General features: G+C 38.8%; 1 protein-coding gene across 1 annotated transcript in view; it reads left to right on the forward strand.

The window, feature by feature from the left end:
- LOC135704003 (calexcitin-1-like) overlaps nucleotides 1-26,916 on the forward strand; it is a 74,836-nt gene that overhangs the window by 35,538 nt on the left and 12,382 nt on the right. Inside the window, exons 4-5 of the mRNA XM_065225367.1 lie at nucleotides 3,760-3,836; nucleotides 26,296-26,431. Coding sequence (XP_065081439.1) covers nucleotides 3,760-3,836; nucleotides 26,296-26,431 — 213 coding nt within the window. The remainder of the gene's footprint in view (nucleotides 1-3,759; nucleotides 3,837-26,295; nucleotides 26,432-26,916) is intronic.

A 26,916-nucleotide genomic window follows, 5' to 3' on the forward strand; every position in this document is an offset into this window, starting at 1 on the left:
TACCCGATGTCTTCCGAGAATTTGTGTGTGCGTATTTAGAAAAATCAAGTATTATTTTTTTATTTATTCCAGAGACCATTTTGTTTCAAGGAATATAACATTGCCACATGTAATTCAAAGGAAGAATAAGGAACTATTTGGAAAGTTACTGTGGAAGAAACTGCGTGTGGAAGCAAATTCCATGAGCAAATGTGTCTATCCCAAAACCATGATTTTTCGTCCATTAGGTTCTTGACCGTTGGACGATAACTTCAGGCCTTTACGCTGATTGAAGCTGAATAAGAAGTTGTGAAAGCTTTTTGCATCATCCGCAAGATTGATTGCCTCCGAATAAGAAGAGAATCACATTTCCTCGGATTTGGAACCTTCGATGCTCTCCTGCTTAAGGCTTATTAGGGTAAAGAGCTACTTCGGCCTAATCGCCCATTTTGGGCCTATTCAGCAGAAAACATCAAATCAAACCATGATTACGGCGTTAACAAGTCAATTATGCGTTTGGCACGATACTTCTGTTCCAAATCTACCGAACGAAGTCAATAAGAAAGTGTGATATGAATGTTTGCACCCATTATTCTCAAAAAACAGAAGAGTGAATTAAATTGCGTTTGAGTGGCGTTTCAAGACGTTAGACCGAGTTTAGAATCCGAAGGCTGAGTTTGGCGTCAAGAAGCAGTGTTAGATTTTTAACAATATCTCAACATTGTGTTTCTCTTTATCAAATCTTACGATACGTACGGAAAGTTCAGTAAATTTGGAAGACATCTGCAGTGAGAACATTCCATTTTGTGAAAAACTTCGTTCTAAAAATAAAGGTAAAGGGCGGGTTGTGCTTACTAGGCCCAAAATAAGATCTAAGCCGTAATAAGGCTGGACATGGTCAAACCATCATATTCGCTCCGTGTTAATCTCAGAACCGTTCTCTAATTGATTCTATCATTCATCAGAAACGGCTATGTGTTAAAACTTTAATTTGGACTGTTTGGGGAATGGTTTGAAATAAATTCATACATTTTAACTTAGGATTATTTTACATGAAATTGGTACAAATAAGTAACGTGTTGGAACTAAATTGTTTTATTTGGTATATCAATGGTTTGTTATAAATTATAATTTCAGAACAGATTAATATTTTTCTTATCCTTACTTACTGGTAAAAGTAAGAAATTCATGTTGATTTCGCATAAAGCCTTCGGTTGCTATCAGTATACTCACTCAACTCCCTCACCAGTCCGTCATAACTCATCTTTACCGATGTAAATTTATCAAAATGCGGTACGATACGACCACCAGTGGCAATTGCAATTAGTTCAACTTCGAGCCCACCAGCACAACGAATTGCTGGTAGTTATGCTTCATTGGCCTCTGGCAAATAACCAGTGTAGTCCTAGCATCCTTGGCCGGCTTAAAGTCAAGAATTTCATAATAATGCAGCTTGCGATAGTTCTTAGCCGAATTGACATTCAACATACGCTTTTATTTTGGCAGTTCAGTTTGAAATCTAGTTGCACTACCGATCATAAGATTAAGGACACCCCCAAAAAACCATGCAAATATGTTTTGTTCAATGATCTCTCATTTTACGTTAAATTTTCGATCTCCAAAGGTTATTTGAATGGTATGAAAGGTATAGCATAAGTGTTCTACTACTACTTTTATTTCAAAATTTGGCCAACCCAATTCTGAGAAAATCAGTCACGATTCTTCAGAGTAAATTTTGAAAAATATTGTTACTTTGGGTGAACTTATATATACTATATATATATATATACTATAATTTGAAAATTATATTGAACAATTTGTCTACGAGGAAAGTTCCATTCAATACCTTTCAAATGATCTAAAGAGAACGAAAATTGGACGTAACATGACAGAGATATGAACATCATAAATTTGTCATGTTTTTTGGGGGTGTCCTTAAACTTATGATCGGGAGTGTACGAGTTCGGACGACAACGGCACCATTAACCTCCAGCTAAGCAATATAATTCAAAAGTTTGATATCGTACTGAACAGCCAGTTCGAAATCATAAATAATTCACTATCCCTGCTCTAACTGGTTCACTGAAAGTAAAATGTTTTTGATGAACTATTTCATATCTATAATTAAAATACTTACTTATAAACATGATCACACTACTTATATTAATTTAAAACATATGGAAACTAGTATTAATATGCTTTAATACGTGATTAAAAGTAATAAATTGACGGAATATACAACAACAAACAACTACATTAGTAACCGGTCACTACGATTAAAAAATCCAAATCTTAAAATTCTTAAAAATACTCCAGAATACTTATCAGATACTTGGAAATACTTAATTGATACTAGAGCTATAGTTTAGAGTGGGATGCCCCTAGATAATACTTTTTGCCACAAATGTGCTTATGTGGTACAGTGGGTAAAGTTGACACCTGTGAATCAGCGACTGTCGGTTCGAATCCCGAAATGTAAAGGTAATATTTAAACAACGTAAAAAATGTAAATCCAATTAGTCAGCAACATGCTAAACCAATCTCATAAAAAGTATAAGATATGAAGTGTTCTTCCATATATTTTTTAAAATAAAACAAGAAGGCTGAACAAGGGTTGGAAAATACTGATGTGTAATGCTTTTCATAATGTATATTGCTGTTGAGCTTTCGACTGATTAAAATCACCAAAGATAGACGTTTAAAAGCTGAACAAAGGTTAACTTGGTCTTTGTACATCAATTGTTCAAACAAAGGCTGAATTAAAATCGTTTAAACAACACTCTTTGAGCATCTAAATGTTACCTGCCTGTGCCATGATTTTGTACATCGATTTCTCACAAATCACAACACAACTACGCAAACTAACTACGCTATCTGATAGGGCATATCCTCTACTTGTGCTGGTAATTAGCCTGAGTGAGTTTTAATTCGCTTTCAATCAATTTTGGAAGCGATTCTTCACAGTTATTCAAATATTTTGAAAAGAGATGAACTAACCTTCGACTAAAAATCTCTATAATAAAGTTTAAAAAAAAATATACTTTGAAACGAAACTTGTTTGGTCATTCGTTCCGAATAAAGACTGAAACGCGCAAAAATTGGTCGACAAAAATATATGAATTTTGACTGAAAGTAACTTCAATCAAAATTCATATCACAAAAATCTTCTTATTTTTCTTTTGCAAGTTCAATTGATATATTTAAAGGAAAAAAAAGTCCGTTTATTCTTTTGGTTTGCCAAATCCGAACTGCCGTGCCTTCCGCTTAACCCCTTCCAGAAGGTGCCGAAGAAACGAGCTCAACTTTTTGGCTCAGCTCTGCTACTTTCTTCGGTCCCAAGCTAATCGATGCACCACTCAAAACATAGGAAAATCCACGATCCCCTCATTTAATCTGTCAAACTTTCATAGCGAATCAAAACAAACATAGTGTAGTACTGGAATTTATACACATCCAGCAATTTTGCCAACTTGGCGTGTGAGAACGTCGGATTCTATTGCTGCGCGAGCAAAATTTTGACACGCTGCTTCTCTTGCTTGGACGACATTTTGAAAACTGGAGAGCAAACGGTGAAAACTCATCATAGCAACCATTGTATATACACTCAACTTCCAAATGCAGCACGCAGTATGCATTTTTAACAGAAATACACCAATTTGAAGTTGACCAATTTTTGCGCGTTCCAGACTTTATGTCATGTTCTGGCAAAACCTGAAGGCCTGCAATAGGCATCATTTTAAGCTAGTTATTAAATAAAACACCTTTTCCTCTTTTTTTCAGGTCTCCGTAGAAGAATGGTGCAATATGTGGGATGCCTATGCCAAGAATCCGAATGCCGTCCTGGATTGGCAAGTGCGGTAAGTCGTTATTTAAGTTCGTGTTAGTTCAAACTCCATATTTTCTTCCTTGAAGTTTCCCACCTCCCAGAGTCCAAGATAATGCCTGCTCGACAGTTTTATGTTTTTAAGTACGATCCATATAGCGCTTGTACGGATCCTATCCAGGAGACGAAGACAGCAAAAATGGTGATGACTCGTAAACTGGTTCACCTCTGAATTTTTAATTAACAGTAATTACCGAAGAATACGTGCCTCCGCGGCTTGTTCTTCGTTGGCACTTGGGATGAATGTAAGGATGTTGGAAAAGCGGATTGGATTGTTTTTTTTTGCGCATGGATGTGCTTATGAATATCGGGTTTTCCTGAGACATGCTTGCGTATTTGTTCAGCACGTGAACGCAAGACCGTCGTCGTCGTGGTTCGCTGATAGCAAAACGTTGTCTGTGGGAATGGGTTCACCAAGTTTGCCATCGGAATACTATAATAACAGGTTTTATTAGCTTTACATAAATTATTCCCGTTTTTCGGGGAAGGTGACATTATGGAGTTTCTTCCGCATAGCTGCACACACACACATATCGGCAGCTATTAAGCCGCCCGAAATGATCCGTTGAAATTTCACTTCCTGGGAAGTGTATGATAAAGTCTCATGAATATAAATTGATTCCGTTTTGGGAGGTGGAATGCAGGGATTTGATTTGCCCCAGTAAAGTCATACGTTTGACTTTCGCAGTTTAAATAAATTCGTTCCAGCTTTTGCACGCTTTGAAAAGTTCGAAACTATTTCAGTGGCATGGCTCCTGTCTAAATTAGCTCATGCTCAACCACGTGTGATTCTTTCACCCATACGGATTAGTATCTTATGCAGTTCAATACAACTTGCACAAGAAATCGATATAAAATATCCTCTCAATCATTCGATTCCCAAAGTGGCACCGAAATCCATAACGAATGATCGCGTACAGATCGGGAGTTTTCCCCAAGGACCAGACACTCCCATGCTCAATTCACCTTCGCTTGAAGGTAGCAAATGGAGCCGCTTAGTGGATATGAATAATGCATTTTTTACTTCTATGTGGAACCTCGGAGCTTCTAACAAAATCTATATTCACGAGTGGCTGCCCCTACAGAAACTTTCTTTGTTCACCTGTGATGGCGGCCTTGACTGGGTATAGTGCCGGCATTACTTCCACACAGCTCCAGAACTAGTGGTATGCAGGAACAGAAATCCTCCGGATAGCGCGGTGGGTGGTGCGTCCACCCACCCGGTTGCACGGTTGTCCTTCATCAGATTTAGCTGATTTTTTGTTTGTGAGTAGTGTTAATCATAGTAGGCACCTACAAAAAATCACCTTAATCGGTTTGACGGCGACCGAGACATAGTGGTGACGGGATTTCACCACCCACCGCCTTATACCGGGGATTCCTGTATATGAAATTGAACAGTCGTAAAAACCATAACCCCCTTTATCAATCGTTGGCCCCGATGATGCTTCAATGAACAGATAAAATTCGCACCTCGGTAGTGGTTTTTGTTATCAGAAGCAGATTGGAAGCGGAAGGGAAACATTTCCACGACCTAACCAATTTTCGCTCGCTTGTTTAGCTTGTTAGAATGCAGCCGACGTGGAGAATTTTATGAGCTGCGAGATTTGATTGGATCGATCCGTTCGTTGGGTTACTGCTGCCAACACGTCATGCCAGTCGTTACCGTAGCTCTGAGCCGTGATAGGAGGACTGGTAGTACCGTTAGATAGGGGGAAATTGATCCTTCGTTACCGAAAATGCCGATATGTATTTTTTTTTGCAGTCGGATAAATCGACTAGGTAATTGTAAATTGTAATCATAAGCTACGTAGACAGTTTATGATACATTTTTGATCCGCCTCTCGCGACGTTAACAATCGGTCTTATTTTTTTTTATTTATATGAAGCGTGAACATCCTTTAATAAAAGGTTTATTATAGTATGGACAGCTGTAATTTGGGGCCTCCCTTACTTCAGCCTGTAAAGGCGCAGCTACAATGCAAGGCCACGCTGGAGGTGGAAGGGTTCGATCCCCGGTCTGGTCTAGGAATTTTAACGGGTTGGAAAATTTCTCGACTTCCCTGGGCATAGTGTACAATTATACTTGTCACCAATACTAATACCAATAGACCAATGTATCCACCATTTTGAAAAAAAAAAATCGAACCTGAAGTTCGACACTTTAACTGTTTAGAAACAATACATTTTACAATACCATTTTTAATGTAGTCAGTGAATAATAACGTTTAAAAAAATTAAGTAGAAACGGTAGAATCACAATTTTACTACAATAAAGAAGAAACCACATAGGACGTTTTGACAAGTCAAGTTGTACATCGAACATGTTACATTGGACGATTTTTCTCAATGATATAAGCAATGAGTGTTACATTGGACGTTTTGTCTACATGATACTAGATTCCCTTTCACAGATTTCAGAGTAGAGTACCTAACTTCAAATTGGCCGCACCTTTTGAAAATGAGCCCCAATCATTTTAGGCAGTCTGAATGACCGAAGTAACAATCATGTACCCATCATTTCAAATTGTACATTGGATCATGCTTGGCATGCACAGTTGCACACACCTACTGCTCATTTGTTGATAACTTTCCACTCAGTTGTTGATTTTTTTTTCTTCAAAGTAATTGATAGATTTGGATCATAGTTTACTATAGATATGCAAAGAGTAAATGAATCTTAATATTTGAATCAAAACCAATGAATTTTTACACTTAAAGCCCGAGATGTGCAGCGAGGTTTTCTCACTTCATTTTTACAACGTAAAAACAAATACAGTTTATTACTAGAATTAAAATCTACTTTTTTTCGTATCTATAACAAGCTTAAACTCTATTCTATCTACTGCTTCAAAAAGAACTATGTTTCGTAAACTGTGTGCAAAGCTATTAGCAAATGAGCAGCATGCATTAGATTAAATAAATGAAAGTAAACTTGGATGGATGATTTTGTATCACATACAATGATGGAAGAGCAATAGTTTGTATCGCATAACTCGATTTGTTTACATTTGTTTCTTAGGACCTTCTGAAAAGTGATGCGAGAATTATATATATGAAAAAATTGTACAGGCATCGAAAGCTCTCAATTAATCATTTTATCAAGCTTCTGCATTCATGTTCCATCAGATGTCACTGCTGTTGTTTGCGGTGGCATCTATCGAAAACTACTCATAATCTGTTTTACGTAAATTGCTCACAGAGGGGGCGACCCCGGCGTAGTGGTTAACATCCATTCCTCTCATGCCAAAGTCACGAGTTCAAATCTCACCCCCGGACAAGTCACGAATGACCCAAGAGTGTTAAAGTGACTATAATATAAAAAAAAAAAAAAAAAAAAAAAAAAAAAAAACAAAAAAATTGCTCACAGAGGACAGTGCAGTGCAAAACATCTCTGGTACTTCTATATATGCATTTAGATTAGTATTCAAAGTCCCTCCTTTTTTACACTTGCTGCACACAAAATAGCTCACCCCTCACAGAATTTCCCGCAGATTTTTATGTATGAAAGTAAATCTTTTGTGCAGAATATGTAAAAAAAAAAAAGGAGGGACTTCAAATGGTAAACTAAATGCATATATAGAGGGACTAGACATTAGACTGATGCAAAAATTGACTTTTTCGCTCCACAGTGCTTAAATGGTTTTAAATCGGGTCCTGATTAGCCTCCCAAAGTTACAACTCATTTGGTTAGAAACAGACTTCGCACAAGTCATTTGAAGTTTACTTGTAAATTACTATGGGAAATCTCAACTTTTTGTTCATTGCCTTCTAGTCTTTTTCCATATTAAGCTGCGAAACAGTTCGATAGCCATTCTAATAGAAAATTTTCTCAGCAATAACTTTGCTCAAGATCGTTTCTATGTAAAACGAGACAGGAAAAAGTTATTAATTATTTAAGAGATTGGTAAACTTATGACATGATCAAGCAGCTGCTCTGTAGGCAACACTGTATTTTGCAGTGTGACATAGTAGCCATGATTTTTGTGTCCTATTCAACGCCCCAGAAACACCAATGTTGCCTGCTGAGCAGTTGATTGAGCACGATCATAAGACATCAGCGCATTGAACCATTGATAACTTTCGATCCTTGTATTTAATCAAAAAATTAAAGGGTTGTGTCCTAGACACGACCGCAGTATGACGTAGAACCTATCTGTCTAGCTCTATCTATGATGCAGGATATATGCATTTAGCACAGATAAACAGACATAACTCTCGCAAGTAGTTTTTTTTTTTTTTTTTTCCGTCGGTCTTGTTTTCCGTGCTGAGCACCAATGCTACCGACGTGCCAGGAAGGTAGCTCCCACACCTGGACCCTACCTATCGACCCATCAACTCATGAACCGGGGACCAACGGCTTTACTTCCCATCCGAAGGAAGGCGTGATCAGAGATGTTATGCCTCAGAACATCCCGGCGGCGCCGACTGGGATTGAACCCAGGCCTGCTGGGGTGAGAGGTAATCACGCTTACCACTACACCACCGGCGCCGTTAGCTCTCGCAAGTAGTTCATCGAACAAGCATGTAACGGTCAATTTAAACGTATCGTGGTTGGTAGTACCGCCACTTGTGGCGCGCATAGTCAGTTCCCTTGCGTTTGACGTTTACACACTACCGCCATCTGTTCAGCGTACTACCCACCACAGTGTACTCAACAGATGGCGGTAATGTTTTAGCGACGTTGTTTTAAAGTGAGGAATATTCAATGTGTTATGTCTGTTTGTCTGTGCATTTAGGTTAACATCCGTTCATATTCTGCACAAAACATACTTTCTAAGCACCACAACTGACAGGATTTCTCGCCATTTTATTATGAATGGGGGCGGGGCAGAACGTTTCTTTTGTGCAGAATATGTAAAAAAGGATGGACTTTGGATGTTAATATAATTGCATATATAGAGGTACCAGTTATGTTTTACCGTCAGTTGTGTGTAATTCACCAACTTAATATAATTGAATATGTCTTTCAAGCAATTTTTGTTAAAGTTTGAAAGTTTTGGTGTGGGAAGAAATTAAGGGAAAAAGTTCTGTTTTTACTAATGATTGTGATTTGTTTAAAATATATTTCCCGGAAAAAAGAGATCGTCATAGTCTACGTCTTTTTCGGGTTATTGTTGAGGGGGGTGGTAGGAGAGGTTGTTGATGGGGGGAGGGGTAGGAAAGGTTGATGAATGGGGTGGGGGGGGGGGGGGGGGTAGGAGAGATTGTTGTGAAGGGGGGAGGGGGAGGGGTTAATGTGAAAGGCGGAGGGGGTTTACATATATTACTTTTCCTCATTGTGGTCACGCCGCGATCCACCTTTAGCCGCTGATTTGGTCCTGCTTACTGCAGGACCAAGTGCCACGCCGTCCGAAGTGACAATGAGCAAAAGCAATTCAATTCAATTTTTTTTTTCAATTCAAATGATCTTTATTTCTTGTGTTTGTTTGGTTTACATGTATGGATTATCAAGTGACACAGATGCGTCTTTTCAACTTTAGTACATTTGAAATTTTTAATTATTATTTACAGTTCCTAGTCCTATCAGGCCTGTTATTAGAGTATGACCACCTTGGTGGGATTGGTTTGTTTTGAATTTGAAAGAGGAGACTACTTATAACTACTATTTACAACAACAATTAACCTGTAACTACTATATACACCTAACCTACTATATACAAATTGCTTATCAAAGCATGTTCTGATGTAATGCATTTCTGCATAAACCTAGTCTTAATGTCATCAATTTTGAAATCTAATTTTGGAATGTTCGCCTCTTGGTGGAGGTCTGAAATTCTTGTGTCAAAGGGACGATCAAGGATCATCCTAAGCACTCTGTTCTGAGCAACCTGGATTTTGTTCCTGTGAGTCTGAGCACATGATTCCCACACCGGAGCTGCGTAGAGGATCGCAGGTGCTATGATTTGTTTGTAGACAGCCAGTTTGTTCACCCTTGAGAGGCGGGATCTACGACAAATCAGCGGATACAGAGACCTAACCAAGGTGGAACACTTGATTACGGTTTTCTCCACATGCGAGCGGAATAGGAGCTTTTCGTCAAACAACATCCCGAGATAGGTTACTTCGGCGGACCACTCAACCCTTGTGCCATCCATGATTACAGTACAAGAGGGAGCTGGTTTTAGTTTGGAAGATTGCCGATGGAGGAACATTATTGTTTGGGTTTTGGAAGCATTGATTTTGATTTTCCACGTGGTGGCATAATCAGCAAAGGCGTCAAGGCATCGTTGAAGCTTGTTTGTTATTTCACGAGGCATCCTTCCCTTGACGGTAAAAGCAGTATCATCTGCGAACAGAAATAACACGCAACCGTTACCCAAGGGAGGAATGTCGGAAGTGTAGATGCTGTATAGCAAAGGGCCCAACAGACTTCCTTGCGGAACACCTGCTGGGATGGAAAATGTGCTTGAATTGCAACCATTCAACGATACCCTGAACGACCTTTGCTGAAGGTAGTTACGGGTGATTTTAACAAGATGCAAAGGAAAGTTGAAGTTACAAAGCTTGTATACAAGCCAATTGTGCCAGACATTATCAAACGCTTTCTCAACGTCTAGCTGATCGCATGCGCTGTTTTATATCTTTTCAGGTTCAGAACCTGATAGGATTTCTCACAGTTTTTTTTATGAATGGGGCGGAGCAGAAAGTTTCTTTTGTGCAGAATATGTCAAATAGGATGGACTTTGGATGTTAATATAATTGCATATATAGAGGCACCAGATATGTATGTTTCACCGTCAGTTGTGTGTAATTCACCAACTGGATGTCATCGAACATGTCTTTCAAGCAATTTTTTGTTCAAATTTGAAAGTTTCAGCGTGGGAAGAAATTAAGGGGAAAACTTGTTTTTACTAATAATTGTGGTTTGTTTAAAATTTATTTCCCGGAAAAAATGATCGTCCTATGTCTTTTTCGGGTTTGTGTTGAGTGGTTGGGGGGGGGGGGGGGTCGTTTAGGAGAGGTATTTGAGAGGTGGGGGGTTACGAGAGGTTGATGATCGGGGAGGATAGAAGTTGTTGGTGAGTGGGGGGGGGTCAGGAGACGTTGTTGAGGGGGGGGGGGGGAGAGATTGTTGTGAAGGGGGGAGGGAGTTTACATACATTAATTTTCCTCAATGTGGTCACGCCGTGATCCACCTTTAGCCGCTGATTTGGTCCTGCTTGTTACAGGACCAAGTGCCACGCCGTCCGAAGCGACAATGAGTAAAAGCATGACAGCAGCGCTGTTTTATATCTTTTCAGGTTCAGAACCTGATAGGATTTCCCGCCGTTTTTTATGAATGGGGCGGAGTAAAAAGTTTCTTTTGTGCAGAATTTGTAAAAAAGGATGGACTTTGGATGTTATTATAATTGCATATATAGAGGTACCAGATATGTTTTACAGTCAGTTGTTGGTAATTCATCGAGTGTATGTCTCCTATTAAGCAATATTTTTTTGAAAATGTTAGCTCTGCATGTAAAAAATTAATTGTTCATACATTGGGGTTTGCTTAAAATTTATTTCCCGAAAAAAAATGATCGTCAAAGTCCATGTCTTTTTCGGGTTATTGTTATGTGGGAGGGGGAGGGGGTTGTTAAGCGGGAGGGGGTTTTAAATGCACGTTTTTTCAAGTCTCATTCCTCATTGTGGTGGATACGCTGTGATGCACCTTTAGCCGCTAACCTAGTCCTGCTTGATGCAGGACCTAGTGCCACGCCGTCCGAAGCGGTAATGAGCAGTGGCATGAGAGCAGCGCTGATTTATATCTTTTCAGGTTCAAGCAGAATGATGTGCAACCAAGTGGTATTCGTTTATGATGACTGGGTTTGGGAAAAAGGCTTATTTCATGAAATCAGTAATAAAATTATCATTTGTACATTTTCAAAAGTTTAATTACACAAAAATTGGAAAAATATTTATTTCAACAGGTTTGTAATGTAATATCCTATCGATTGGCGTATTTGGATTTTAATTTCATCTATAAATGACAAAGTTACAAGCGTTCAAAACCTAACACTCCTTCACCACATATATTTTTTGATTTGCACCCCAGTATAGTCGACAAAGACGTAGTTCTACGTCAAAAGTGGTCTTGGGCAATGTTGTAGCTGGGAAAATTTCCTACAAGTACAGTTGAAAGCTTTTGAAGCAGACCGATATGGTGAATTATTAGATAGACATGAATAAAAATCTTGGTTTTACCATTTTTTTAATTCCCATACAAACTTCAAATGGTTTGTGCCATCTCAGTTTCTCACCAAAGGGGTTCAAATTCTGAGAGGTTAGTCAGGATCCGATTTGGAATCGTTTAAGTATTGTGGAGCGAAAAAGTCAAATTTTGCATCAGTCTACTAGACATGTTTTGTAGTTACATTTACTCTATTTTGTAATCTGTGAAAGGGAAATATCAAATCGAGTGTCATCAAAATACATGGCATGTTGAGAGATTGCGCTCGGGAGAGAAAACTTTCGCTCTAAAATTTGAATTTTTTGGCTCTCTGGGGACTGGTAGTAAAGCAGGTAAAACTGTATGAGGAAAAAATCATGTTTATTTAATTGTAGCTTCTTGAACGTTAATTTCCTGAAAAAAAAAAACTATTCGACAAAGTCCCTGACTAATTTATTTAGGTTGTCGTTCACTTTTTTTTATTTGAATATGCACCAACAGTGAATTATTCCCACATTCTATAAAATTCTATACGGTGATTTTTATCACTTCCTACCAGCGGAACAGCGCCATCTCTGTGAAAAATGGCCGGGCTGCTATGTAGCAGAGCATTGTGGTACTCCTGACAACCTTCCACTTTACAGGTTATCCGGATGCGACACGATCGTTGCCCGTGGTCGTACAGACAAAGCGGACACAGGTTCAACCACTTCAATGTTTTCCATATCTCCTCCAAGCTCTGCTTCAGGAACTCCTGGCAATATCTTCCATAATGTCCAGGCTTCTGGCAGACCGAACACTTCAGTTCTCGTTGCTGCGGCTGACTTTGCGACCTCTGCTGCAACTGATTCGATGAACTCTGCTCCGTCTTCTTCTTCGACTTCTTCTGGCTTTGCTTGTCTTGGTTTCCTCCGTCTGTAGCATGAACGAAAGCCTTCATCTTCTCCTTTCTTTTGGCTTTTCCGTCCAACTCTGCTTTTTCCACCAGACTCTCCATAAAACCACCAAACGTCTCCAAATCGACCGTACTAGCGCGACGTTTGTAGTCCACCCACTCCATGGCATAATACGATGGCAGTTTTTCGACTAAACTCTGCATTAGAATTGGGTTCTTCAGGTGGTCAGCAGTCCTGCTGCCTTGAGATGCTGGGTAAATTCTTCAACCGCACTTCCAAACTCGATCACTGACTCCAAACTATCCGAGCTGAACTTGGTTGACAGAATTTCCAAGTTCCCGAATCTCTTTCGCAGCTTCTCAATGATAAGTGGCACGTTTTCTGGCAGCAGCAATCGGTTCCGAACCGTTTCCAACGCTCTACCCTTCAGCGCGTCTTGTAAGCGAACCAGATTCTCGGTGTTGGTGAATCCACACGACAAGTTTGCCTGCTCATAGGCGCTGATGAATATCGGCCACTCTTCGGCTTGGGTAGACTCCGTGGAAACACCTGTCGGGATGCTATTTAGAGCCGTGTTGGTCCTTCCACAATGACTACATCATCGGAGTCCCCGCCACCAAGGATTGCTCTCATCCTTTTCAAAAGAAGGGCGTGCCAGTACCGAATTCGATGCAAGCTTGGAACTCTTCTTCGTGGTGGGCAGCTTTGGTGCTGACTTTGGAGGCTTTTTTTTTACAACAGTTTCTTGAAGCGATCAGGTCCTGAATATCGTCTTCGGTACACCTTTTTCGTGGAACCTTAGGAATTGCTCCCAAACTCTTCGGGATCTGCTTTTTCCCGCTTCTGTTTGTCGATTCATCTGCGACTTCGGTCACTGAATCCGATTCATCTTCAGTATCCTCGTTGATTAGCATGCTCAATTCAATCCTCCTTTTGAGCGCTTCTTTCCGTCGGGCAATCTGCTTCCGTTGAAGCTCCAGAAATTTCCGTTGGTTTCCTTCTCGAGATCCAACTTATTTTTCTCCTGCAGTTCGCGAAGTTCCTTCAACGCACGAGAACGTGTCGAGGCAGACTTTGCCGTTGGTACACTGGCACTTTTCCGGAGTCCACTTTTACCGCTACCACTAGATTTACTCGATTGTACGCGCACGGGTTGACTATTACGACGATTCAACGATTTCAAAAGCTCACTCAAGAACTTTGCGTGGTCTTCTACTTTTTCATTTGCTACGTCTTGATGCTCTTCTGAATTTTCCTGCTCCTGATCTGATGTATCTGATTTATTGTTATCATCATCTTGTGCTTGGGCCCTACTTATGCGACGTTTAGTAGATGATATGTTCTTATTTGCTACCTTACCGACCTCTGTACTGCTATGTTCAGCATTAGCAGATGGATGATCAATCACCACCAGATGAATCGTGTTCCGGCCTGGTACTCCCAGCGACTCACGAATCGATCTATCCTCACCGATACAGGTCGAGCAGAACCATATGACATCTGCAACGGATTCGTCGATACCAACGCACTCGAAATGGTACCATTCTTTACATCTTTCGCACTGGACGCTGGCATCGTACGATTCATCGCAGTCACCACACGGGTACTTGTAGGTCACCGCCATGAATTTTGAGAATGTTGTTTGCAGTCCGTTCGGATCGAGCAATGAAAATGAATTTACAAAGTACGGTTTCACCGGTACTCAAATTACATACATAAATTAAGGTTGATGCATATATTATGTCACGCTCTGAGGGGGGAGGGGGGTTCTAAGATTTTGTAACAAGTAATGCATTAGGTATAGGGAAAACGTCACGATGGGGGGGGGGGGTAATTTTTTGATCGATTCAGTGTGACATAATTAACGCATGGGCCCTTAATAACAAATAATGGATTCGTACAAAAAACAACTTACATTTAGTTTCCTCCTACTGTGCAATCTAAATTTCTCGGCAACACTGGTTCACTCGGATCAAGGCCGGTAAGCAGCTCAAACAATCGTGAGCGCAGAACAATAAACAAATCTAACGTCGACCAACAATCAGCTGACGAAATAAAATCGACTTCACACTTATTCTACTATACAATCACTAGTGAAATTACTAATCTAATTTCCAAAATGAAAACTTTCACCATCTCGATCGATCTTCTTTTCTCCAATGTCAACAATTACAAATTGCGATGGCTGATCCTATTGCGCGGACAGCTGCATGCGCATAAAAATGATGCAAAATTTGAAATTTTCGCTCCACAATACTTGAACTATTTCAAATCGGATCCTGACTAACCTCTCAAAATTTGAACCCATTTGGTAAGAAACTGAGATCGCACAAACCATTTGAAGTTTGTATGGGAATTACCATGGTAAAACCACGATTTTTGTTCATGTCTATCTAATAATTCACCATATCGGTCTGCTTCAAAAGCTTTCAACTGTACTTGTAGGAAATTTTCCCAGCTACAACTTTGCTAAAGATTACTTTTTGATTAAATGCAAGGATCGAAACTTATCAATGGTTCAATGCGCTGATGTCTTATGATCGTGCTCAACATTGGTGTTTCTGGGGCGTTGAATAGGACACAAAAATCATGGCTACTATGTCACACTGCAAAATACAGTGTTGCCTACAGAGCAGCTGCTTGATCATGTCATAAGTTTAACAATCTCTTAAATAATTTTTCCTGTCTCGTTTTACATAGAAACGATCTTCAGCAAAGTTGTAGCTGAGAAAATTTTCTATAAGAATAGTTATCGAACTGTTTCGCAGCTCAATATGGAAAAAGACTAGAAGGCAATGAACAAAAAGTTGAAATTTCCCATAGTAATTTACATGCAAACTTCAAATGGCTTGTGCGAAGTCTGTGTCTAACCAAATGAGTTGTAACTTTGGGAGGCTAATCAGGACCCAATTTGAAACCATATAAGCACTGTGGAGCGAAAAAGTCAAATTTTGCATCAGTCTAATGCGCATGTATGCGTGTTTTTATTTGTATCATCTGCTGCCGTCGAAAACTGTCAGTTAACGGGCGCGTTCACAGTCTTCGCCCATTAGCAACTGGATGCTACTTTAGCCGACAAAAAACCCTTTCGCTGCTGGGCGCTCGTTTTTACCGACCGCAACACCAGCAATATAGTATTTTTACCAATGGATTTTGTTTCAGTGTACTGTTCGCTAAATGCGACGAAAATCGACTGGCGACACTCATTCTCGACGAAGCACGAGAGGTTGGTGTGCATCGGTGACACAACCACTTACGATCGGTAATCGAACTCGTGACACCTGAACAACTGAAGTGCCAGCACGCATCGCATGCATCACATTGGACCATATTTTTCACTTCATCTGGCCTGTTGAATCCAGTGCATCCATCTTTCTTGCTGGTGATAGAAGTATGACTCATCACTGATGAAAATTTTAAAGATTGTTGCGACAGGAAACGAAAGGCAACGCACTGATTTTTGCAGCTAGATTTTTATTCACATCAAAATAATTAGTTTAACTTAAGTTTAGGTCAAATTAGCATTTAGATAATAGCTTTCTTTTCAGTGGTCCTTGAGATTATATAGGCCTTTAAATTCACTGTCTAATTTTTAGGTTAGCTTTAGGTCCTACACACTAAGATTTTGTTTCCGTGTTCGGTAAATTTTACCGAAATGAGAACAGCTGAACGTTCTGTAAAACTTGGGATAGGGTGACCAACTTGAACGTACCGGTGTTAATAACAGGAGTTTAGCTAATTTTCTAATTTCTGTTTTCAATTCCAACTCGTCCCTGAAAGGGCGAAATCAGTTCCTACAAATAGTTCCTGAGGGTCTAAACATTTGTAACGTTTGAAAGTTAACGTATATCCTTACCTAAGCAAGAGAAGAGCTAGACTGATTTGCATGAGTATATAGACCATGCGTAGGCGCATCTTGCTGATCCTCAACAAACTTTTTTTTAGTCGATCGATCGTCAATCGGTTTGGACGCGTTTTTTAATCGTTCCTAGCCACGTGCGTTCTGTGCTTTTTTTTTGCGTACGTTTCGTTCTCGCTGTAGTAATTTCGCGCGATAGCTGTTGGTTCCGTTCATTTCAATATGAATTGTGAAATTTGTTCATTTGACTCTTCCGTTGATTCGCTGATGTGGAAATGCACTGGCTGCATACGCACATTTCATGCAGCCTGCGTAGGAGTGACCGTGCAGAGGAATTCACTACGCAGGAAGGACAATAAAAAAGTAGGGGATTTTAATTCTTATCTTCTACCATGCTGCGACTCGTGTCAAGAGCATCTGCAAGCAAAGTTAGAATTCAATCAATTAGCGGCTCAACAAAAACTTCTAACGGAGCAACTGCATGCCAACACAGAAGTGACACATCGTTTCGCGATGCAGCAAGAAAATCCTCGAATTGTTCACGAAGCTGTCGAAGGCCTGGAGGTACTGCTGGTAGGCATAAAAAATGAACTGTCTGCAATTAACAGAAACAGCACCTTAGCTGGCAGTGTCGTTGCCCTCAAAAATCACACTACATCGCTTTTCGATACAGCTATGATGGCAACAAAAGACAGTGTGTCTACGTCATTGAGAACTGTGACGTCAGATATATCAACCGAGCTCCGAAATATCAGTAATGAAATAAATCAACTGAACCAGCTGTCGCTCGACATTGCGGCAAGTTGTACCATGAGCTCTAACTCTATGCTGGAACTCGATATTCTTGACGAGCTGAAGTCACTGTCAGCAAATATAGCCTCAACACGGAGCGCTGCACCTTTGCAATCGCCATCTGACTCGCGCCCCAGCTTGGAGGTGGAATTAAATAACAACAACGATGACTCAGGGTGGCGTCTACTTGGTACCAGGAAGGTATGGAAGGCAGACTGGACCGAGTACGATGACCGAAAATCACGCCGTTTGATACAGCAAAAAATAGCTGGAAAGGCTAGAAGACGAAGGAAACAAAACTTGCTCAACAACAACAACAAAAACAACAATAACAACAACCACAACAACAACCACAACAACAACAACAACAATAACAACAACAACAACAACAAAAACAACAACAATAACAACAACAACAACAACAACCACAACAACAACAACAACAGCATTAATAACAACAACCACAACAACAACAACAACAATTTTGGCAACAACAACAACAATAACATATCTAACAATCATCGAAACAACAACACTAACCGTAACAGTTTCCGCAGCAGTGTTAGTCAGAATAGAAACAACCTACTGCCACCTGATCGAGAGCTTCTTGCGGCAGCGAAATATCGGTTTTCCAGACCGCCGCAGGCTAACTATCGACCCACGATGCAATTCCAACGAGGGGAAATCTTAAACCCCTACCCGGCGTGCGATGTATACCCACGTACCGTTCCAGCGCACTTGCATAACGGGATGGCTGCAACTGCATCATGCGAGGCGTGTGTATGCAGGAATTCGTGTTTTGTACGAAATTGACGCACCCCTTGGAGGAAGACAATGATCCGGCAGACCCCGACATTATCCAGGACTTGACGACTTCTCTACATCAAGGAGAGGCACTCGTTTTTTCTACAAAACTGACACACTCCATAGAGGAAGAAAATAACGAAGATCACAACACTTTGCAGAACGAAACAAATTCGGAACATGGATCAGGGGTAAATAATTTTGATAATAGTTTTATGAATGACAGGTTACCATCAACTTCTTCACCTAATCTTCAGACCAGTACAGAAATTTTGGTATATTGCCAAAATGTTAACCGCATGAGAAGCGCCGGTAAAATGAATGAAATTAACAAAAATATATTAAGTTCTACTTACTCTGTCATAATGGCTAATGAAACAAGTTGGGATGATAGTGTGAGAAGTGAAGAAGTTTTTGGTAACAATTATAACGTTTATAGAGACGACCGCAATTTTCAATGGTCTGGAAAAAAAATCGGGAGGTGGAGTATTAATAGCGATTTCGACCCAATTGAATTCAGAAATTATTATGGCTACTAAATTTAAAGAATTCGAACATGTATGGGTAAAAGCGCAGGTAGCAGACGAAACACATGTCTTTGTTTCGGTATACTTTCCTCCAAACAATGCTCATAAGGACACGTATGATAAGTTTTTTGGAAAAGCGGAAGAAATTTTGTCTAGTTTACCCCCTGAAGTAAAAGTTCATATATATGGGGACTTTAACCAACGCAATGTTGACTTTATTTCTGATATGGACAATGAAAGCATCTTACTTCCAGTCGTTGGGGAAAATGAAACACTCCATTTCATTTTTGACAAAATTGCAAATTTAGGACTCTATCAAATTAACCATGTGAAAAATCAACAAAATTGTTATTTAGACCTTTTATTAACAAATACTTATGAAGATTTCTGTGTGACTGAATCGTTAAGTCCCATATGGAGAAATGAAATGTTTCACACAGCAATAGAGTATTCTCTATTCGTTCACATAAATGAAAGAACCAACGACTGAGAATTTGATGAAATCTTTGATTACAATTCAGCAAATTATGATAACATTAGAAATAGATTGAACATTGTCGATTGGCAAGCAATATTAAGAACTGCAGGAAATGTTGAATGTGCAGTTGACGTATTCTACAATGTGTTGCTTGAAATAATTCTTGAAGAAGTGCCAACTAAAAGAAGAAGACGTCAGAGTCATGCAAAACATCCAGTTTGGTACAACAGGGAACTGAAAAATTTAAAAAATCGAAAGCAAAAAGCGCACAAATTTTATAAAAAATATAATAGTGAAGAAACTTTGGCATACTATTTAGACATTTGCGATCAGTTAAATTTGGCCGTGAATATGGCATTTGAGGAGTATAATTTAAAAACTGAACTTGAAATAAAATCTTGTCCTAGAAACTTCTTCAATTATGTGAAAACCAAATTAAAATCTGATAATTTTCCCTCAAAGATGCATTTGGACGATAGGATAGGTGAGAACTCGGATGATATATGCAATTTGTTTGCAAATTTCTTCCAAGAAATATATACTACGTTTTCAGAAGAGGACCGTGACCGTGAATATTTTGAATCATATCCAGAATTTTCAAGTGACATCAGCGTAAGTCAAATCAAGGTTCATGATATCTTAAAGGGTTTAAACAATTTAGATGCATCTAAAGGTCCTGGCCCTGACGGTGTTCCGCCAGTTTTTATGAAAACTTTAGCAATTGAACTTACTGCTCCATTATTTTGGATTTTCAATATGTCACTGGAATCCGGAAACTTCCCTAAAATATGGAAAAACTCGTTTTTAGTGCCTATCTTTAAATCGGGTAAAAAATCCGACATACGTAATTATCGTGGTATAGCTATTATCTCTTGCATTCCGAGGCGATTGTAAATGACTTTTCGAGGCGATTGTAAATGAAAAACTCTTTCTTCAAATTAAAAACAGAATAACTACTATGCAACATGGCTTCTTTAAAGGCCGTTCAACAACTACGAATTTGCTCGAATAAATTAACTATTCCTTGAATGCAATGGATAACGGAAACCATGTAGAAGTGTTGTATACAGATTTCAGCAAAGCGTTTGATCGAATTGACATACCCATGCTTCTTTTTAAACTTCAAAAAATGGGAATTCATTACGCACTCCTCAAGTGGCTTGAATCATATTTAACTGACCGTCATCAAATAGTAAAATACAAAGGAAAGATATCAAATCCCGTTGATGTCACTTCAGGAGTTCCTCAAGGCTCCCATTTAGGACCACTTTTATTTATTCTCTTCGTCAATGACATATCTTTCATTATTAAGAAATTGAAAGTTTTAATATATGCTGGCGACATCAAACTTTTTTTAGAAATAAAAGATGCCAAAGACATCGTCACATTCAAAGAAGAAATTCAAATATTCCATACTTGGTGTCAAAAAAGCCTGCTACAATTAAATATAAAAAATGTAACTCCATTACCATTAGTAGAAAACAAAAGCTACCCGATATAACAGTCACTTTAGGAAACCAGATCGTAGAAAAGTGTGATAGAGTCAGGGATCCAGGCGCTATCTTAGACTCAAAACTTACTTTCACCGATCATTATAACACAATTATTAACAGAGCTAACAACATGCTTGGTTTCATAAAACGTTTCTGTTATAACTTTCACGATCCGTATACGATAAAAACATTGTACATTGCTTATAAAAGGTCGATATTAGAATATTGCAGCATAGTTTGGTCTCCTTTTTCAATCACACACGAAGAAATAATAGAGTCCGTTCAAAAGCAGTTTCTATTGTATGCACTCCGCAAGTTAGGTTGGACTGTATTTCCTCTGCCATCTTACACAGCTCGGTGTATGCTCATAAATATCCAAACATTAAAAGAACGTCGTGAATTTGCTATGATTTCTTTCGTAAACGATATCGTATCACATCGAATTGATTCAATAGAACTATTGTCATCCTTAAATTTATATACACCATCTAGGCATTTACGAAACAGAAATATATTTGCTACAAATCGTCATCGTACGAATTATGCCAAATTTGGACCCTTGAACCAAATGATGGATACATATAATAAGCACTGCGATAACATTGACTTTACAATGACAAAAACTAAATTAAAGCAATATTTTAATTCGTCGCATAACGTCAACTAGAAGTAATGTTTTAACTTTTTCTTAAGACATATTATAAAAAATATAAACAAAGACAAAATTATAAAAATAGCACTTAAGACAAGAATTGTAAAACGGTCTACACTGATTGACGACAAATAAATAAATAAATAAATAAATAAATAAATAAATAAATAAATCACTATTTAGTAGCTTAAAAATTGCTATAACTTTGAAATTATGTGCGTTAAACTTCTAAAGACGAACGAGCCTAATAGTACAAACGAAGTGACAGACGACTAACTGGCGAAGAAATCAATTAAAATAATGTGGCTCGCTGTAATAGAATTTTCTTAGAAGCTTGTGCCATCATCCACCAGATGGGATAGTATTTTTGTTTTGGTTTTGCACAAAGCTAATTTAGTGTACAATGATTCTTTGACAGTGTGCAAGGAGTGTATCATTTTGTCATTTTTTTATGCATTCCAGTTTTGAGTAGAGTGAAAGAGATCGAACCAAAACATTCTAGTACATTTGGTGAAAATGCTAGTTCAATCCAGTAGTAGTGTTGCCATGTGGTACAATCCAGTAGTAGTGGTGTTGCCGTGTGGTACACTGAAAAATTGCAATAGCAGGTTAGTCACCAAAGTTTTCGAGCCGCTCCGTCTGTCACTTCGTTTGTGCTAATAGTACGTTCAGGCTCTAGGCTCTATATTACGTAATATAGAGTGATTCATGATATAGAGGCTATATCATCAACTATATTACATAATATCCCATATATCTGATACGTCATCCAATATTACTTGCAAAGGGTAATATAGATTATATCATTTTTTATATCACTCAAAATTGAACTCTTCTACAACTGGCAACACGGTTTATTTGGGTAGTGTCTTCGATTGAGTGAGAACTCAGTGAGAACAACAGAATGCTTAGATGTCAGATGTCAATTTCAAATTTGTTATGATCATCCTTTCCGGTTTGACGTTTTGTTCAGATCAAGTCTCGTTACTATGGAAGAGCCCGGTCCTTCGAAGCGGAAAAAAATCTAAAAAGCGCAACGTTTGGTCTGCGCCATAAATTGATCTGCTGCTAGAAGCGTGGGAGGACGTATCTTCTGTACTGGGTTATAACCGTATATAATATTTGGAAATCACTCATTTCAACAGATTGACATTGAACACGGAACCGATGTTTGTTTTTGTAAAAAAAAAATAATCACGTAAATTCCAGGCTACTTTGATGCATGCACATCCATTTGAAATGCAAACGTCAAACTATATTACCTTGCCGTAGTGCCGTAGAACACCTCAAAGTGATATCCATATAACAAAGCTATATTACATAATATACAACCTAGTCTGAACGTACTATAAGCATAGAGGTAACTCTAAGACCACTGGGTCCCGAATAAAATCATTATTATTTTTGGCTCACTCAGTACCAGAACAACGGTCCCAAGCAGTCCCAAGCTATTTCACTCACCCCTGCATGTTCTGCATGAATCCACACACCCCTGATGTTATCTGTCAAACTTTCATAGCGAATCAAAACAAACATAGTGTAGTAATAGAATTTCAACTAGAATAGGGTACGTTAATCGTTTGCTTGGGACCAATAGGCTACTAAAGTGGTGAGCCAATTTAAAATCGTTAGTTTCGTATTGATTGTTGCTATAAGGCCACTGGAATTCAGTTAAGATTTTAAATCTATTATTAAATGCCCACATTGAAGGGATTATGATAAGCGGTAATTTATAGCTACCCTTCATCTGCTTCTTCTTATTTTTCTTACTCTTACGCTTTTGTAGACAGCGTTTTGCCGACTCTCATCTTAGTATTCTAGATGCTCTTCCACAGTTATTAATTGAGAACCATAGGTGCGAGGAGTGGGTGGGACTGGTGAGACATGCCCTAAGTATAAACAAACCTGGGTGGGAACGCATGATGGGTGGAAACGCATGATGGGCTTTGGCCCTTAATAGCTAGAAACTGAGGCTGGCGGTTCCCCGTACATGGCTGGATGTGGCCAGTACAGCCCTGTGCTCTGATTATTACTACACAGAAAAACAAAACTACCCACCGCTTTGGTTTTTTAAACTCAAATTTGAGTTATTTGACCTCTGCCCGTTTCATTTCCTCTCGCTATTGTTGTCAAAAATAGAACGAAAGATTCGACTGAACCGTCTAGTTCCGTACGAGAAGCTAAAATTGAGTAATATGCGATATACTCTAATTTGAGTTAATTGAACTTAATTTTGGGTAGAAAAAATTGAAAATAACTTAGCGATGGGTAATTTTTTTTGCCGTGCTTAAATGCAAACTACTTTGAGCCGGTTTACTCAAATTTGGCTTATCGTACGGAACATGGGAGATGAGTGAAAAGAACTTAATTTTGGGTTGTTTTGAATTTCTGTGTACAATTGAATTATTTTTTGAATTCTCATGTCATTTGATGTGTCACATGATAGGTTTTATTAATTTCAGGCCGCATTGAATTTCATTGCATTTACAAACCAGTACATGTTCCAGCTATACATCTCTGGCACCATTACACGATTCCAAAAATATTAAAACAGTTCTATGAGACCCCAGTACCTTGTCCCACTCGCCTCTTTGAAGATGGACGCCGCTCTGTTAAGAGTTTTCTAAGCCAAGCAAATGCATGAATTTGTATATTATGTTGCAAACACAATAATACTCTATGCCCAGGGAAGTCGAGAAAATTTACAACCTGGGTAAATTTGACGAATAAAATGTTTACTTTTGTATTTCGTGAATAGTGTCCCCTCTAAACTATACTCTAATGGACATGTATTACGTTGGCTTCGAACGTCAGTTGTAGAAGTTTATTTTTTTTATTTTCACTTTACCGGTGTGTACTAACATTTTCATCCCTCAGTCTGTTACAACGTCAATTTCCTGTTGAAACGGAAAAACCATTACACTACAGAGCATGGCATTTCGCGCGTTCTATGAAACTTAATCAGATCGTGTAAACAGTTTTAATTCAGTTTGGAAACATTACGGTGTTCTTCGCTATATGAGACGCCCGAAACATGCCGGAAACAAGAGGTGTATCCATGTTCTACAACCGGAAAGACAGAAGCTATCTTCTTCACTCGATAAAATCAACATAAAGAAATGTTAACGGTTTCTCTCACTACTTCGTCTGTCGGTTATTCACAACCTCGGATAACGAGTACGGTGCTCTCTGACGGGACAAGATGAGCTTTCACGATTCAAACCCAAATGAAGCCACATCCCAGCAGATTTTCCTAGAAATAGCTACCACTAGGGAAATGAAGCTGTCTTATGAAGTTGTAATTGGTAGAATTAAAGGAGGAACAAGTGGGTGAAGCAGTGTGGTTGGTATTTTCTCAACATACATACCTATTAGGGTGGTTCAAAATAACGATTTTTCTCCACCTCGCTCAATCGATTCCAAATTAGGTACTGATCTCTACCAAAATTTGGAGTTGATATGGTAATTATGGCTGCTCACCACGTCCTAGACTTGCGCCATCATGATTTATGGATAAAATTACTATCTGTACTCAGATATAGGAACTTTGCTGAAGACCAGTTTTTAATTGATCGTCAGGATACTTAGATATTAATTAATTAGCATGATGATTTTCATCTAAACTGCTCCATCAACTGCTCAGCAGGCAACATTGGTGTACTTCGCTGAAGAATAGGTCAACAAAATCCAGGCTACTATGGCACAGTACAAGATCCAGTGTTGCCTTGAATGCAGTCCATTGATCATCTCTCCAATTAATTAAGTAGTACTTATATTGAATTTCATTCAAAAGTGGTATTCAGCAAAGTTGTACCTGATTGAACTTCACAACAAATAGTAAGCTTAAAGGCTAAAATGTACACTTTTCCCATAGCATTTCCCATATAAACTTCAAAGGGGCAGTGCAGTACGACTTCGCAACCTATAAATACTATTCAAGATCTGATTTGGATTCGATTGAGTAGGGTGGAGAAAAATCGATATTTTGAATCACCTATGTTTCTGTATCATTTAGCTTCTAGTGGAATCATATGTATCTATTTCAAGACCAACAATCTATTCAGATAGGAAATGTATTGTTCTGTGTATTTTTGTGAATCCAAAAATAAGTTTCCACTTGTGTGTTGAACAAAGCCGAATGGTAATAAATTGTGAGATGATTCCAGCTCAAGTCATGGACTGTTGAGCAAGTGTCACATAAATAATGTTTAAATATTTTCGAACCGGAAATGGCATCAGCTCATCGGCTCAGTAAACAAGAAATGAAAGTTGAATTTCCTTTTAGGTGTTCACTGAGAAGTGGGACAGCTGTGGTCGACCATAAGATACATAGGTAATGCTTGGGAGCAGAAATGAGGAACCAGAAATGTTGCGATGTTGTCCTGTTGAGCTGTTCTAAATTGAATTTCAAGGCTATGGTAAACAGCATTCATTTTGCGCCTGATTCGATTTATTGCCATCATGAACTTTCCTCAAAGAGCTGGAGCTGCCATCATCAAACAAAAGTGCGGGTTAATGTGTCACATTGTTTATTTTGACTACACTATGACGGTGGCTAGGTGGTGGTGAATGTTTAATTAGTTTCGACGGTGCCTTCTTTGAAGCGGAACGGCACCGTATAGATGTCTCCCCCGAGGGAAAAGTTAGTGATTAAGAGGTGTGAATATCAAGCGTATTGTTACAGCTGAGCTGTTAATTAATCTAATATATTTTCCGAAAGTGGGAAGAGCAAGGGGCAGAGCATGGAAGAAATTTAAACGAGATATTTATTTCCATTTTTCAGATACATGAACTTCATGTTCGACCTGGAGGACGCTTCCAACGATGGTACCATCGATTCGGGTGAATTCTCTACCGTCTACTCAAGCTACGGTGTCGATAAGAACGAGTGCCTGGAGGCATTCAAGAAAATGTCAAAGGTAATAAATCTTTTTATTTTTTGCATGGGTCTGATACTGAACATGTTGGAGCGGAAACGTGTTTTACAAACATATTGGTTGATTAACTTCCTTCAAAATAAAATTTTTCAGACCGAGAGCTTGGTTTTGGAGAACACTATTACTTCTATATTTACTTTTACTTAAACTTCACTCAGAATGAATCACGATCAGGACTGCATCAGTTTGCATCAAAGATTGTTACCCATTATAGGAACCACATAATATTTAGGATAATCATGATAACAAAAATGTATGCTTACAGAAAATGATGTGCCTAGTTCAATTACTCTATACAGGCACTTGATGAATATTCATAGCTCGGGAACGTGCCTTCAATAATGTTAAAAAAAAGTTAAATAACCGATAGTCTGATCGCAACGCTTTGTTACAACATTTAATTTAATCTAATTTAATCTAACACCAACACAGCCATACTTAACTGTCATAGGGGTTACCGTGATCAT

This window comes from Ochlerotatus camptorhynchus, unplaced genomic scaffold (assembly GCF_037179485.1).
Source record: "Ochlerotatus camptorhynchus isolate MF236.1 unplaced genomic scaffold, CSIRO-AGI_Acam_v1.1 ptg000228l, whole genome shotgun sequence".
Lineage (NCBI taxonomy): Eukaryota > Metazoa > Arthropoda > Insecta > Diptera > Culicidae > Ochlerotatus > Ochlerotatus camptorhynchus.